The sequence below is a fragment of the Squalius cephalus genome, assembly GCF_949319135.1.
Source record: "Squalius cephalus genome assembly, chromosome: 17".
In the NCBI taxonomy this organism is placed as follows: Eukaryota; Metazoa; Chordata; class Actinopteri; order Cypriniformes; family Leuciscidae; genus Squalius; species Squalius cephalus.
In genome coordinates this window covers 10,710,475-10,727,456 of record NC_137138.1, presented here as the reverse complement: position 1 = coordinate 10,727,456, position 16,982 = coordinate 10,710,475, and the positions used below count along the sequence as shown (strand labels likewise).

At 35.2% G+C, this 16,982-nt stretch overlaps 1 protein-coding gene across 1 annotated transcript; it reads left to right on the top strand.

Moving 5' to 3' along the window:
• Positions 1 to 1,002: 1,002 nt before the first annotated feature.
• On the top strand, positions 1,003 to 16,735 carry fam219aa (family with sequence similarity 219 member Aa). The gene is made up of 6 exons (XM_079847735.1): positions 1,003 to 1,251; positions 6,924 to 7,023; positions 8,928 to 9,030; positions 11,134 to 11,214; positions 14,765 to 14,819; positions 15,171 to 16,735. Exons 1-6 carry the CDS (start codon positions 1,192 to 1,194, stop codon positions 15,327 to 15,329), a joined length of 558 nt encoding a protein of 185 aa, XP_079703861.1. The 5' UTR covers positions 1,003 to 1,191; the 3' UTR covers positions 15,330 to 16,735.
• Positions 16,736 to 16,982: the final 247 nt, after the last annotated feature.

Below are 16,982 nucleotides of genomic sequence, written 5' to 3'. Positions count from 1 at the left end.
ATGAATAAATAAAATAACAAAAGCAATTCATTTTAAAGTCAAATTTAAAACTTAACTTACTGTAAAACAATTCAAATTGTTAAAAAAAAATTAGGTAAGTTATCGTTCAGTGTTGCTGTTTTTCTTTTGACTATATAATGTTTTCCACAATATAAATAATGCCTATTTCACATCTTTGGCATGAACATAATCAAGGCTTGCTGCAGAATTTGATTCTTGTGGAGAAGATTGTTTCAAAATAAAAGTCATTTAAAGAGCAAAGAGGAAATCCTCAAAGACAAGATGGTGATAGCGAGCGACACGCATTTTTATTTTTCATAATTTTTATTTTTATTTTTCAAAGTTTCATAAAAGCTGAAAAATGCAAAAATCTGTTTTTGTTAACACAAACAAAAACAGCAACGTTGTCATTTGCCATTCTTACCTGATGCGCAAATTTAAAATAAAACCATAGTATTTAATAAAACAAAAGATTGAATGTATAAATAATAATAAACTATAAAAGTAATATTTTAGCACTTGCCTCAGTATTAATTTATTATGATACACAATATTTGCACGATTATTATATTTGATTTGCCATTAATCCAAAGCTTTGCCGTGTTGCTTTTGATCAGCAAATCGACCTTATACTGATAGTTCACCCAAAAACTAACATTTTGTAGGCTAATCACCCTCAACCTGAGCAGAGTCAACGGCACCATAGTAGGAAGAAAAAGAAAAAAACACTATGGAAGTCAATGGGTGCCGTCAACTGTCTGGTTAACGTACCCATATTCTTTAAAATAACTTATTTTGTGTTCAACAGAAGAAAGAAACTCATACAGGTTTGGAACAACTTGGGGGTGATGATGACAAAATTTTCATTTTTGGGTAAACTATCCCTTTATCTCGTAAAGGGAATGGGATAGTGATGTTCTGATGTTTTGTCAGCACGACCGAATCGTTATCGAACTGATTAATTATTCAGCGCCTCGTCAGTATGGGCGGGGTTCCGGACCCGGAAGTCAGATGTTGCTGTTGTTGAGTCACCCCTGACTGGTAACAGCCAGATAGCGGAAAACAACTAGAGATGATGCTGGAGAGCTCGGCATCTTTGAACCTATCCAGAGAGTGAATAAATGCGGGTTTCAATTAGGATATCGCCTTAAGCATTTGTGCTTCACTTTACAAGACTGACGTTTTATCAAAATGATGGAAGAAATTGACAGATTTCAAGTGCCACCAGTAAACCCAGAGATAAAGCTGCTGGTAAGTGCCACTCTCACTTGAATGGAGAAAAACACTGTGTACCTTTACATGACGTGCTAAATGACACTATGTGTAAAGACAGTAATTCTGTATTATCTAACTTAACCTAGCCCACAAACGCTGGTGGGTTACAGATGTCATCCAAAGCATCGGATATTTAGATTCAACCGACAAATACAGTTGTCTAGAATATATTGATAACGTTACAATGCCAGCTGTTATTGACATTGACTCAGGTAATAAACAGAATATGCGCAGAATGTTCCGGCCTTTAATGAGACTAAATAAATGATCTCACATTATAAGTTATATCTGTTATATTGTTATATTTGACAGGAATGCCTGTTCGTAATAATCGATGTCCAATCCGTAAACGTTTGTTCTTTTGAATCGGATCTTATAATTGAAGCGGTCTGCGCTGTTTGATCACGATTCGGATTGAATCGGTCCGACTCACTATGAATTGGACCAGTAAAGTCAGTTCGGTTCAAAATAATAGAACAACAGATTCGTAATAAACTGAGAACGAATTGATTGAGATTATGCTTGTATCATTTCTGTGATTAAGTTAATTACTTTTACAAACTGAATAGTACATTTTTTTTCTAATTAACTTACACTGAAGGTTATTTTTTTGTGCCTCATCTGAATGTCAGGGACCACGATGGTTCATTACGTCATAATGACACAAACCTGTCACTAACGCATTACAAGTAACATGGGTTAAATGATCAGATTTCTTCTCAAGTAACAAGTAAAGTAACACATTACTTTAAAATAATCCACAACAAAATATCTGAGTTAATTTTTCAAATAAGTAATGCAAATGACTTTTCCCCTCAATTTATTGACTGGCCTGAGGGAGTCTGGCGCTTTGTTGTTGGTTAAACTTAAAAAAGTAAGTTACCTGGTTGCCTTAAAATTTTGAGTTCATTGAAATTAAACAATTGAGTTAATACAATGAAGGAGATTAGTTTAATCAATAGAAACTCAAAATATGATGTTATCTGAACCACATTAATTAACTAAGTTGATTTGACAAAAGATAATAAGTTGTGATTACAAATAATGAAAATAATGTTTTACAGTGTATGGTATTTCTAGACTAAATGTGGGCTTGGATTTACTCATATCACAGTACACAAAAATTGCACAAAAATAGATTAAATATTCCTCAAAACACTGAAATGCAAACTCAGAATATTACGTAAACCTGCAGTAATTATATATGTCAAATAACACAAATATACTTTGTGTAATTAATCTCAATGTCTTTGCTGCTGACCTTTGACGATCCAATTAAACCATACAAATAAGCAAAAATGACTTTAGATAAACAGCACATTTCATTTTTTTGTTGTTATTGCTGAAGTGTTGAATTTTCTTCTCCTGCATCATTTCAATTTCAGTGTGAAAATGACCTTTACACTTGCCAAAATGATTTTTTTGTTATTATAAAACAAATAAGAAAGCCCAGCCAAAGTGAGGAAAAGTAACAAAAGTAATGTAACACATTACTTTCCATAAAAAGTAACTTTATAATGCAATTAGTTACTTCTTCAGGGAGTACACAAAGTAAACACAAAGTATCAGTTCTTTTAAGCATCAATAAGTTTCAATTTGTATATTAAGTTAAACACAATACTGTAGAATTTAACATATGTATATAAGAAAACACAAGGATGATAATCACAAACAATACAAGTCTGAAAGCACTTGAATTGTATAGATATGTTCTCGTCTTCCCATTCAGACAGTAGTAGCAGCAGACACATCTTGAATTTCTTATTAGTTTTAAAGCTTTTGTAAATGCATTGATTTCCAGTGAAGTAGGTTTTCATTCAGTTAGTAGCCTGTATTTTCTGGGTGAACTGAAATCCGCACCTTAGAATATGCTGGATTGGTGAGATCCGGCCTGGAGTGATATTGTCATTCTTTTTTCATTGGCGCCTCACTATTCCCTACGTGCTGCAGACCCAGCTGTTACCCCATACAACAAACTGTGCTTTCTCATGCTAATTCATTCTTCTGTGGGCAGAAAAGGACAGACCCACTGCAATATGGCACCTGCTTTTCAAAGAAGAATGCTTATCCTTTCAGGAATTTAGTATTTATTGGCTTTCCTGTTTATTGTAATCATCACACCTTTTTCTTTTTTTTTTAGATGTCTTGTCTATACATAGATGAAGATGACTTTCTATTAGAGCTCATAAACGAGTAGAAAAAACAAAACAAGAAGCACTAATTTTAATTTCAGATTGTCATGTGCTTGGATAAAAGGAGGTCAGTAATAACAGTACGCTACCACGGTCCTTGCTAGATTTTGCAAGTAGGGCATTTTCCTGGATGAGCATCTTTTGTTAGTCCTAGAACAACTTTCCTGTCAAACTAACAGGGACAGACCACACAAAAATTAAAAATCTGTCATTTTTTATATTCTGCTGTAGTAGTCCAGTAGTTTAGTCATTTATTCACCCTTATTCCGTTCCAAACCTGTATGACTTTCTTTCTTCTGCAGAGCACAGAAGAAGATATTTTGAAGAATGTTGGAAACCAAGACGTTTTGGTTCCCATTGACCTCCATTGTATTTTTTGTCCTCACAGTGGAAGTCAGTGGGAACTGAAACTGTTTGGTTGCCTACATTCTTCAAAATATTTTCTTATGTTCCACTGAACAAAGAAAGTCATTCAGTTTGGAATCATGACATGAGGGTGAATAAATAATGACAGAATTTTCATGTTTGGGTGGACTATCCCTTTAAATGAGTGGGAAATTTAATATATATATATATATATATATATATATTTTTTTTTTTTTTATTCTAAATTTATTTTTATGAGGCATCTGTTTATCCGTTGTCCCTTTATGGGACATATAGAGCAACTGTTAGTCACCTTATGGATCATGCTTTGCTGTGATTGGTCCAAAGTACATCATGTCATATAATCCCACCAATCCTTTTTATCTCTTCAGCTGTGTCAGCATTCACTCATCTTCATCTAGTTCATCAACCTGCATCACCAAAATGCCATATTGACATGACATGTCAGAGACGGCATAAAGATCCTGGTGTTCAGATCATAAGATCCCACATGACATCATTAGCCTATGTTTGCTTGATGTTAAAAGGTGACCTTCTCATTGCACCATTTTAAAACTCTTGAAACGTTGTGAGAGATTTATTTAGCTCAAGATCTACAGGTGCGCAGTGTGGATTCGCCATGTTTAACTAGCCACAATCTTGTTTTTGATGTGTTTCTATGGATTTGTGAGTCTTGCATTGCTTTAATGTAGACTCGCTTCATGGTTTCAGTGCTGATAGTTTCTATAGATTTCTGATCAATTTAATCTTGTGACAACATGCTAAATCAGCTTTAAACCATGAGAACAGAGATTAGGATTGCATCAGATATGGCTCTATAGTGCTCTGACGCACCACTCTTGGTTTTCTCCAGTAGATGCTGCATACATTTCACGGGCAGTTGTACATGTAGCCAGTGGAATATGCATGACTTTGATGGTGTGCTAGGTGGTGTTGCTCTGAGATTGGTGTAGCCTGTGTAGTCTAACAAAGGCTGTCTGGGAAGCCCAATACGTCGGCTTACACAACAAAGTCCTTTGTAAGACCGCAAAATCAAAAGAGAGATAGTTGTTTTTCTGTTATTTATGTTGATGTGAAGCATTACCCCTTGCCTGTGTTGTGTTCTGATGCTCGAAAAAATGAAAATGATACTGTGGTTCCATAACAGCTTCAGATCGAGATGACAGTGTACTTTATACTCAGCATATGATTAGATGCTTTAGGAGCTTGATGGTATCCTGCTGGGCTATTACCCACAATCCCCAGCTGGTCTCTTTAGCTGGTGCTGAGCTTAAAGGGTTTGTGAGAACCCTGCCAGGCCTACAGCTGGCACCATGCCACCGCTGAGCCAGTGGGCAAAGAGGTTGCCTTCAACAACAAGGCTGCTTCCTCCTCCATGTTTGGTAAGCAAATTTCTTTATGGTATAGCTTTTTTTTTTTTTTTTACATCCAATGACCCCTTCAAAGGTTTGTCATGTTGATCCATTCCAGACATTTCATATTGCCTTCTGATAATGATATTTCCGATAGGTGGTCAGTGGAAAAGTTTAGAAATAGTGTGTTATTTTAGTAGCCTGTTATTTATAGCATTTATATAGTATGTATTTATATTTTAATTAGCTTATTTTTTGAAGTTTTAATAGTACATATTTCTATATAGCCTTTTAGTCATTTATTTTAATTTTATAATGTATATATATTTATGTCAATTGTGACTATGTTTTATTTAAAAATATACACGATGATTGCCTAAAGAGTCTCAAGTGGCCACATCCAATGAAGGCAGGCTTTTTGAGGTCACAATAGGCGCTCTGTTAGCTTGGGTGTGCTCTCAACATTTTCTCCAACAAGCTCCCTCTGTTCTGTCTCTCCCGGTCCCTGGTGATGTCACTGAGCACTCAGACCCTACATATTAAAGGCTCAAGCAACAAAACATGTCTGGTGTCATGCAAGCCAGCTATGCAGGAAGTACCAGTCGGTTACTATGACAGCTAGAATCTCCCTCCTTTCATCCATCTCTCATCCGAGCAGCTGTGCAGAAAGGAGGCTGTGGAGAAGAGAGGGTGTGGCTCAGACTTTAAGATTGAGTAGTAATGAAGGCTTGGAAAATTTACATCCATCCATCCATCCGTCTGTCTGATATAATATGCATAAGGGTGTACAGGTACACAGAAGTCACGGTTTGGTACGTACCTCGGTTTTGGGGTCACGATTCGGTACGATTTCAGTACAATAGGAAACAAAATAGTATTTTGGTTTAGGGTCCAATTAACTACGACTTTTGCCTCAATAAACTCCTAATTACTGCTTATTAATAGTTAGTAAGTTAGTTGTTAAGTTTAGGTATTGGATTAAGAATGTAGAATATGGTCATGCAGAATAAGGTGTTAATATTTGCTTTAAGTACTAATAAACAGCCAATATCCTAGTAATATGCATGCTAATAAGCAACTAGTTAATAGTGAGAATTAGACCCTTAACTAAAGTGTGACCATATAGTTGGTATGTAATGTTGTAAGAAGTTTTAATTGTATTTTTTATTTAAGTAAAAAAATTTGCCGTGACTTTCTATGTGTTTACACAGTCCATTGTGAGTTTTCGACTGCACAGGCCCTAACATCTATCTCTGGTCTCAGAATCAATAAGTCGCTGGAGCACAGCTGTGAAAGCAAATCTGAGACGTTTTGATAGAGATCCATTAAAATGACCCGTTCCAGCGACAGCATGGTGACATTGTGCTGACTCGTGTTATTTTACCAATAGAATTATACACCCTCTGACTCACCAGATACCATTATTTACTACCAATCTGATATTTGCTGTCTGTTTTTTTTATCAGCACACTGAGCTGAGCATGGTTGAAATAGTTTTGCATCAGAGAGAGCCCTTCTCCTTTACATTGTTTCAGATTTGGAAGGTTTTTCTGTTTACACTCTGAACTCATATTGAAACCGCTTTCCTCCAAATCCACTTGTCAATTGATCGATTTTGGATCAATTTTGGAATATGTAGTTTTGCACATTGCTAATAACTAGCGTCTGCCGGTGGGAATGTAGTGTTACATCTGATTGTGCTTTTTTTTTTTTCCAGGATCCTGCGGAAACGTCCACTTTGGAGGCTGAAACAGGAACGAGAGAACCGGAGTCAGTCGCTATCAACTACAAGCCCTCTCCGCTGCAAGTGAAGATAGGTAAGGCACTTTCTCATTCAGCCAGGGATCTGACTACGCCATATCGTCACCAGTGTAATTTGTCCATTTGATTGTAAAAGTGACTGTATTGATTTTCCCACTGATACTGTGATTGTGAAGCAAATGGCTTGGAGAGAGATTTAAGAAGCGGCCGTGTGAAATTAGATGGCCATGGTTTTCGATAAGCAGAAGTGTAATGAGTCTTCAAGTCAGAGTTTCTCAGAGAACATGTAACTGCAGTCTTTCAAATACAATTGTGGAGCTTTGTGGGCTTTCCTTTTCTTAAAGGAAATTTTAAATAAATAACATTCATTTCTGTGTAATTTGGGGAAAAAATATCCTTCTGTTGAATAAAAAATAGCCCAGTTTAACTGTCAGTAATTTAATAATAGTAGTAATTTATATATAATGCGAAACATATATTATAAATAGACATCATATTAGTTATCAGCCATAACATTAAAATTATTGGTAGTCTGTATTGGGGGGAAAAAACTTAACAGTTTTCAACCATAAGGTGTTATATTTTTTTTTTCATTGAATTTTATATTTTAAAGTTATTTTCATTTTATTATATATGTTTGTTTTTTTATATTTCTATTTAGCTTTAATCTATTTTTATTTCAATTTTAGTTTTAGTAATTTTAGTGCTTATTTCAGTCTGTTGCCAAAGCAACATTTACATTTTTTTGTTTTAAGTTTTTAAAAGTGCAAGTTTAATTAACATTAACAACATTGCAAACCTTAACATTAAGGTTATTGTTTGCTATCAGTATTGTCCAAAGAGGAAAGTTAAAAAAAGGAGGCTTTGAGGGGTAGAAATAAAGTCCATTTAATGTCTTGAACTATGTCTTAAACTTTTAGATCCTGCATGATTTTCAGAAAAAAAAAATATTTCACTGTTTCATTGGCTAACAGCAGAAAGGAAAACAGCATGGCTTATTGCTCAGCCCTGTTTCTGTGTTTAGAGATGTTCGGTTAGGGCTTCCTGAAATACGGCAGTTGCTGTTGTTAATTAAACTTCACTTTACAGTCCTCACTCTGACAGCCGTATTACTTATGGCACCGCAGAGAAATCTCTCCCACACACACACATGCAGGCCAGTGCGTGTAAGTCAAGCAGAAGTCAACCTCAGACTTCATGCCTGAAGAAACTGTTCTCCAGCCAGAGAACCATGCAGAATGGAGAATATTAATAAGACTGTAGTCTCAACGCATAATAAAACTGTATGTGTTGCCATGGTATTGATCTGGAATTAAAATAACACACTGTGGTTAAATATGTATGCAGAGGAGACTCATGGTGCATTCAAAGTTACATACTAAGTAAGGTTTACTTTTGAATTTAAATTTACTTTGCGACTAATGAGTACGCGGGAAATGAGTGCGTTCTATATAGTATGAATGTGGATAATATGAATGATATTGAGACGTACTACATACACCATGATGTTTCTGTCACATGACCCACCCGTGTTATTTGCGTCTGTGGAAGAAATATTCACTGCCATTCATAAACCCTCTTCTGTGGCCTCATGGGATAGTAAAGTGCCCATCAAATGCGCTCTTCAGAATCTCTGCAGAAGTAGTCGGTCATCTGGGTACTTTTTCGAATTCAGGATCTACTGTTTTTCAAATACTATGTATTCAGATATACTTCTATTTTTGGTGTACTTACTTTTTCACATACTATATAGTAGGGAAGTATTCGATTTCCGATGCAGCATCTGTCTTCAGTATGCAGTTGACTCTAAGAATGAAGACCAATCACAATTCCGTATGCAAATATCATGATGACACCTTCGCTGTTTGTTACATTTTGAATGCTGAACATTCTATCAATGTAAGTCAATGGGAGGTTTTCAAAATTGATCTTAATTGTTCTTAATTCATTCTTTTGGTAGAGAAACAACGAGAACTCGCGAGGAAGGGCTCGGTGAAGAATGGAACTGTGGGTAGTCCAGTCAATCAGCAACCTAAGAAAAATAATGTTATGGCCAGAACAAGGTGAGACTTCTCCACCCTCATTTTCATGAGTTATAACTTATAAAGGGTGTTTTCACACTTGTAATTCAGTTCTTTTGGTTAGTTTTGAGACAGAACTTACCAGAGATCCAAAACAATGCTATGTGCTGGGCTAGATGCGCTCATTGAACACATGGTGGTATTTTTACCAGCTGAGAACTCTTGAACAGCTTATGAAATGTGTAAAGGAGACACAACAGTGCCAGGAATTCCTCCATTCCTGGAGGAACACATAAAAATGAAGATCTGCTGCAAGGAGGCGGCGGTTCTGACACCTGTACTCAAAAGTAATGGTCAACATAGATTTAATGACGAGAAGAACCAGATACATGTTTGAGCATGACGTTTTTTAGGGTCGCATCCTGTGACATTGTTTTTGTTTCGTTTAGATGTGTTTGGTCTGTGTTGCATTTGTCAAACCACACCAGAGTTCGTTTGGAAGCGGACCAAGCCCTCCTGAAAAGTTGGGTCTCAGTCCACTTGTTTGGCACACACCAAAGTTCGGATGGCAGCATTCACACTTATGGTTCATTTTTTATAAGTGTGAACGCTGCCATCCGAACTTTGGTGTGCGCCAAACAAGTGGACCGAGACCCAACTTTTCAGGAGGGCTTGGTCCAGAGTTCATTTTAATCAAACCAAACCTGCCAAGTGTGAACACACCCTAAAACTACTTTCTTACCAAACCAACGAATGGTTCTCAGATGAAACATTTGTGCATGAGAAACACCATATATGTTTTTATTATTGGAAACATTTTCATTAAAACAAATGTATGGCCTCATAATAATTAGTACATCAAAAATATGAACAGCAACAACATCAAATCGTATAAACAGCAGTTTTATATGAAGGCTGTACAATCTGTGAATGTTAATTAGTGTTAGTGCAGTCCTTCTGCCATCTCACGGTCCCTGGTGCCCTGTTAGGATTAGCGCAAATGCTAGAACCCGTCCGCAGGCCTGTTTTAGAGCATATAGCTTTAGGCCTGAAGATTAGCTACACACAGGCCTGCTTATTCTAAAAGCCTGAGGGCCAGAGATTAACTTCATCCTGAGAGGAGGAACAAAAGATGCTCCAGCTCTGGCTAATGTAACAGGGTTTGATGATGTTAAACTCAGCCATGCCCCTAATTTATATGATTTCCCTGGCCAGATTTGTCCTAGTACTTAAGGATTTGGAAAAATTGGATGTTAAAATTAAAGGTTAATAGATAAAAATAAAACCTAAATAAAGAAAAAGAAATGACTGCTTCTGTTTTTTGAGGGTTCCTTATAGTGATATGTGGATATATCAGGTAATATGTGGCCATTTTAGATTAATGGTATTGTGCTTATGGATAGAAAAGATAAAGAATTTTAATTAGATTTTTATCATACAATGTTATCATCAATTGTATACAATATATGAAGAGTTCAGATGCAAAAGCCTCTAAGTGCCATCTGAAATTTTCTTCAAGAATGATAATTTTTATCAAGCTCGTATATTTAAGTTCAGTAATTTCACTTAAATGGCAATGAAAATGTCCTATTAATTGTCATTTAAGTGAAATTACTGAACTTAAATATACAAGCTTGATAAAAATGAGCATTCTAGAAGAAAATTTCAGATGGCACAGAGGCTTTTGCATCTGAACTCTTCATATATATATATATATATATATATATATATATATATATATATATATATATATATATATATATATATATATATATATATATATATATACACACACACGCACACAATTACTATTTTTATTAACTAAATAGTCAGCATATTTTATTATATATATATATAGATAAAAAATGACAAATTGTTTTAAATAATACAAATGCAAAATAGAAGAATATAATTGTCTCTAGCGGCCATCAGCAACACCACTTTCTAGATATTGGCTATTGAAAGATAATGGCTATTGAAAAACCCATATCACCATTCCAGTCAATCACGGTGTGGCAGATCATCATCAAAACAATGTGTATAAGTACCTATATATGCATGCATGCATTGATATGTATATGAATAGACATGGGCTTTGATTTCACTGGTCTGACAGTCTCTTCCTTTTTCCCACTTTCATTACAGGTTGGTTGTACCTAATAAAGGGTATTCCTCCTTAGACCAGAGTCCAGATGAGAAGCCGCTTGTAGCACTGGACACTGACAGGTATGACACACTTCACATTAAAAAATTCACCCTGTTCTTCTCTGGGAAATGCTCTGGAAATCTTTCATGATTATTTCAGAATGCTTCACTGCTAGGGAAGGATTAGAATGTATCAAACGATGAGATGGAAATAAATCCTCTAATTAAAGCTTTATGCCATTTTCCTAGCAGATGTAAAGCCAGCCATCTCCATCTGAAAAGAACCTGACATTTAATCAAAATACCAGCTAATTTGAAAGCGACTAAAGCTGGTGTGCTTCAGACTGGTGTGAGAAACTGACAAAGCATAAAAGATTTAAAATGAATGTGCTTTCCTGATGGCAAAGCGAGACCCTTCAACTTCTGCAAAATGAATCATCATTTGCTTTTGCAAAAAGTCATTACAGAGATGAACAAAATTGCGTTGAACTTTAAGGAGCACTTTTACTTCAATTGGACATATTATAAATTGTTGAAGCATTTTCTGATATCATTGATTATTAACTTTATTGATTATTAACATCATTTTTCATAATTTATTTTCACATGATTATTGTCCACATGATCCTCCAGAAATCATTCTAATATACTGATTTGAGGCTAAAGAATTTTTTTTTATTATTATTATCAATGTCAAAATGTGCTTCATATTTTTGTGAAAACCATGATGCATTTTTTTCTGCATTTTTTGGATGCAACTTCGTACATGAACACATCGATTCACTTCAGAAGGCCTTTATTAACCCCCGCAGAGCCGTGTGGTTTACTTTTATGATATGGCAAGCCGTTTTAGCTTAAATTGTACCCAGCGTTACTCGTCGTAATTGCATTTTTACAGTAAGAATTCAATTAGAGAGCTCTACAATTCAATTCTTACTAGTAGCAATTGCAATTAGAGAGCTCTCTTATTCAATTATTACTAGTAAAAATTACAATTGCAAAGCTCTCTAATTCAATTCTTACTAGAAACAATTCCAATTAGAGAGTTCTACAAATGAATTTTTACTAGTCATATGTCTCCATTGACTTCCATTCATTTTTAATTACAGAGCTCTACAATTGAATTGTTACTAGTAAGAATGCAATTGCAGAGCTCTTTAATTCAATTACAGAGCTCTGCAATTATACATATCTTTAATTCGTTTTTTTACTAGTAAAAATTCAATTAGAGAGCTCTGTAATTGCATTCTTACTAGTAAGAATTTAATTAGAGAGCTCTCTAATTGTAATTGTTACGAGTAATAATTGAATTGTAGAGCTCTCTAATTGTAATTCTTACTAGTAACAATTGAATTGTAGAGCTCTGTAATTGTAATTCTTACTAGTAACAATTCAATTGTAGAGCTCTCTAATTGTAATTCTTACTAGTAACAATTCAATTGTAGAGCTCCGTAATTAAAAATTAATGGAAGTCAATGGAGACATATAACTAGTAAAAATTAATTTGTAGAGCTCTCTAATTGGAATTTTTACTAGTAAGAAGTGAATTAGAGAGCTCTGTAAATGTAATTCTTACTAGTAATAATTGAATTAGAGAGCTCTCTAATTGTAATTGCTACTAGTAAGAACTGAATTGTAGAGCTCTCTAATTTAATTCTTACTAGTAAAAATGCAATTACGACAAGTAACGCTGGGTACAATTTAAGCTAAAACGGCTTGCCATATTATGATGGACAGATGCACTTGTATGGACTTAAAACAGAAACTGACATTCACTGCCATTATAAAGCTTGGAAGAGCCAGGGCATTTTTTAACATAACTCAGATTAAATTCGTCTGAAAGAAGAATGTCATATACACCTATATAGATTTACTCCAACAATGTGGGGTCACATGAGATTGATGGTGAAGAACCCTTTTATAATCTAAAGAACCTTTTGTGCAATAGAAAGGTTCCTTGGATGTTAAAGGTTCTTCATGGAACCATATACTCCAACAAAGAACCTTTTAAGAACCTTTATTTTTAAGAGTGTAGGATGACTTGAGGGTGAGTAAATCATGGGCTAATTTTCATTTTTGGGTGAACCCTTTAAAGGGATAGTTTACCCAAAAATGAAAATTCTGTCATCATTTACTCACCCTCAAGTTGTTCCAAACCTGTATGAATTTCTTTCTTCTGCTGAACACAAAAGAAGATATTTTGAAGAATGTTGGTACCACGTCAACTGTCTGATTACCGACATTCTTCAAAATATGTGTAGAATCACCATTAACAGTACAGTTCTGGCCAGGATTTGTCTTGTGTCTAGGATTCTAGCCCTGAGAGTTGGGAAGAAGCAAGTAATCATGTTTATTGACCGCAGTCCAAAGCACTTGAAGTCATCGGTATCATTTGTGTGGCCTACACCCTTCTGTAATGAGATGTGTCACGGCATGTGTTCAGCCATAATAGCGTGGTTGCTGTTCAGTTCAGATGATCAGGCACAGCGTGCAGCGTCTCACACAGATGGGTGATGTTTTCTGTGCTGCCAGCTGTCTACTGGATATCTGTGACCTCAGCTGTCTGCACTTGTGATTAAGTCATGTTTTAGGTCACCCGTCCTTCATTGTCTCTCTCTCTCTGTTTTTCTATTTCAGCCTTGCTGTATATAACACTCATTCCCTGACATTTAGTACGTACACCCACTGTCTGCCACATGCTCAGACGTTCTGTCCATCACAAGCCTCGTACAGACTCTTCCAACACTTGTTCTTGCCTGTTCTTGTTCGTTTATTGGAGAGCTCAGCTTGTAATTACAGCATAAATCAACAGAAGGCTCCAGATTGTCGCTGTTGATTTTTCCTGATAAAATAATTTGGCTGAAATGTCATCTTCACATTCCTTTCTCTCTCTCTCTCTCTTGCTCAACTGTGACTAAATAAAGTCTCATTTGTAATTATAAAATTTGTCTAATATGACTAGAAACATAAGAGGAGTCCACATGTTGAAAGAAATCACAACATTTAATGTGACGGCTTTATTTGATATATCTCAACAGAACTTTGCTGACTCAAACTGATCCATAAAATGGTGCAGTCTTCATTTTATGTATTTGTATATATTTTTGTATTTATTTATTTATACAGAACCTTTCAGGCTACAAAAGTGCTGTACAATGCAAATAATATAAACAATCAACAATAAATACAATATAAAAATAAAGAAAACAGAAAAAAACACAACAAATCAATAAAAGAACCATTATAATAATGTCAAAATGCAAGCGAGCACAGGTATGACTTTTAACGGTCTTTAAAAATATTTCAAATTGGGGAAGATCTTACCCCACTGGGCAGGTTTCACATAATCTTGGACCCGTGACAGAAAAGGCGTGATCACTCTTTGATTTGAGACGCACTCTGGTAATTGTTAAAAGGATCTTATTTGAGGATCTTAGCATTAAGCTTGAATTATAAGGCTTAATAAGCTCCAACTAAATATTCTGAAGCCATTCCATAGATTGCTTTTAAAAAATTTTTAATTTATGTGTAGTTTATGTGTGGTTTGCAGCAAAGGGGCAGATTTCATTAGTCTGTTACTGTTTATCTGAAATCAAGGTGTCCAATTGTCCAATTTTTTTTTGTTTTTTAGTGACGATGACTTCGATATGTCCAGATACTCATCGTCTGGATATTCCTCAGCCGAGGTGAGATGTCTAAGGGGCCAGGTATTTATGCACTGAAATAGTCACTTAACCATTTGCCATCCCATAGCCTTAAACTCTTCTCTAAAGTACACAGTTACAATAAATTGACTGCTAATTCAATGGCACATTTACAGTCGCCTATTTTATTTAATTTAATTTATCTCTAAAGTGGCATCATGTCATAGAGCATGTCCTGTCATAGAATAAACCCTAATGTTTTAAAGGTTTAGTTCACACAAAAATGATAATTGTATTATTAATTTATATATATTTTTATATTATAATTGTACCAAAATTATATAAATTATCTGATCACTAACAATTTAGTTTAAATCTGTTTCTTTGCCACAGCAAATAAACCAAGATTTAAACATTCAGCTTCTGAAGGATGGCTACCGATTGGACGAAATCCCAGATGATGAAGACCTGGACCTCATCCCTCCTAAATCAGTCAACCCTACCTGCATGTGCTGCCAAGCCACTTCCTCCACAGCCTGTCAAATTCAGTAACCCCACCCTCACTTGAACCCCTCTTGTCCCAACCCTGTGAGTTAAGCTCACAGTTAGTATCCTCAGCATAGAGTAACTGCTAAAGAAGTTAAAAACAATAGAGTGGGTGAATTAAAATGAGTATAAAATAGGGAAAAAATAATGAATGAAAATGCACAAGTATGTAACTGTCATTGGTTCCTCCTATGGTAGGATGCGAGTCTTTGTATCATCACCAGAGGGCGCTAGACTTAGGTGTGGATAGCTGTAAGATTTGTTGAAGTGTATATAAATGCATGGTGCAACATTAAAAACGATACAGCTGCTCAAGTATCTTTTAAAACAGAACAAAAATGACCATTTCACACTATAGACTCCTCAATACCCCAAACTTTTTTGTCTTAAAAGGGTCATGACATGGATTTTTTTAAATTATTTTAATATGTTCTTTGAGGTTCACTTAATAAAGTTTTTTTGCACAAAAAAAAACAAACAAATATATATGTGGAAAAACATTCTCATTCTGACCCTCTGTCTGAAATGATCTGTTTTTAAAGGGCGGCTTCTTTAAGGCTTGTCATTAAACGGCCTCTGTTATGATTGGCTAACGTCATTGCATAGGAAATCATATGAGCGGTCACTCGATATTGCATGTGAGTAAGTGTTTTGAAAACATTATCCATATAAAACTATCATTTACAGACAAAGCATTATGAAATCATTTAGGCCTACTTACGGGTTGTGATGCAACTGCTGTCAGATTCAATACAGCTGATGCTTCATCTTTCAACAAAAGTTTATTTTCGAACTCTCCATTACACTGTGCCTCATTTACAAAACAATCTGCAGTCAAATTATCTGAACAAACATATAATCCTCCAACGCGATCCAGGACGCCATTTAAAGATAAAACATCCAATAGTTCCTGATGCTGGCGCATGTCTAAAGTCTTTACAGAGACGCAAACCAGTGTTTTAACAGGATCATTCCTTAATGCTTCTATTTACTATTCGATTTGTTGTCTTGTCGGCAGACTCAAGTAAATTGAACGGGCATCTGTATACTGTTTCCAGTGTAGACAGCGTCAGTTATTATAATGGATTCTATTTGCTTTTGACGCAATGCTCACATCCAGTGTTGGCAAATGAAGCGTCTGAATGCCAGTGGGCGGGGCCTATGGGGCGATGATGTATAACTCTTCGTCGATGTATGCTCTGGAGGCAGGCATATGCAAATGTATTTGTGTGACATCACAAGTCTACCAATATCAAAACAAGTCGTTTTTGGAGCTTGATTAAATAAATGCTTAGTTTATAATGAGGACGACATTTTAAGCTCTGAAAATTGCAGGATGTTTTAATAGTACAAAGAGCTCTTATATGTCAAAAGATCAAGGCAAATTTGATTTCTCATGTCATGACCCCTTTAAAAAAAAAAAACACAGCCAATCAGGAAGGGCTTCTTTACAGCAAACCAGAAATGTGTTCCTTTTAACTTAAACTTATTTAAAAAATATATATTAATTTAAAGAATAATACTTAGAGAATTATTTTGAACTTTCGTCAGACCTAATAATTTTATTTTTATTTAAAGTCATTTTTGTTTATAGGTTTAACCAAGCGAAATCAAAATCTTTTTTTAGGTATCACTACTCTAAAATATCTGCCTTTGTTT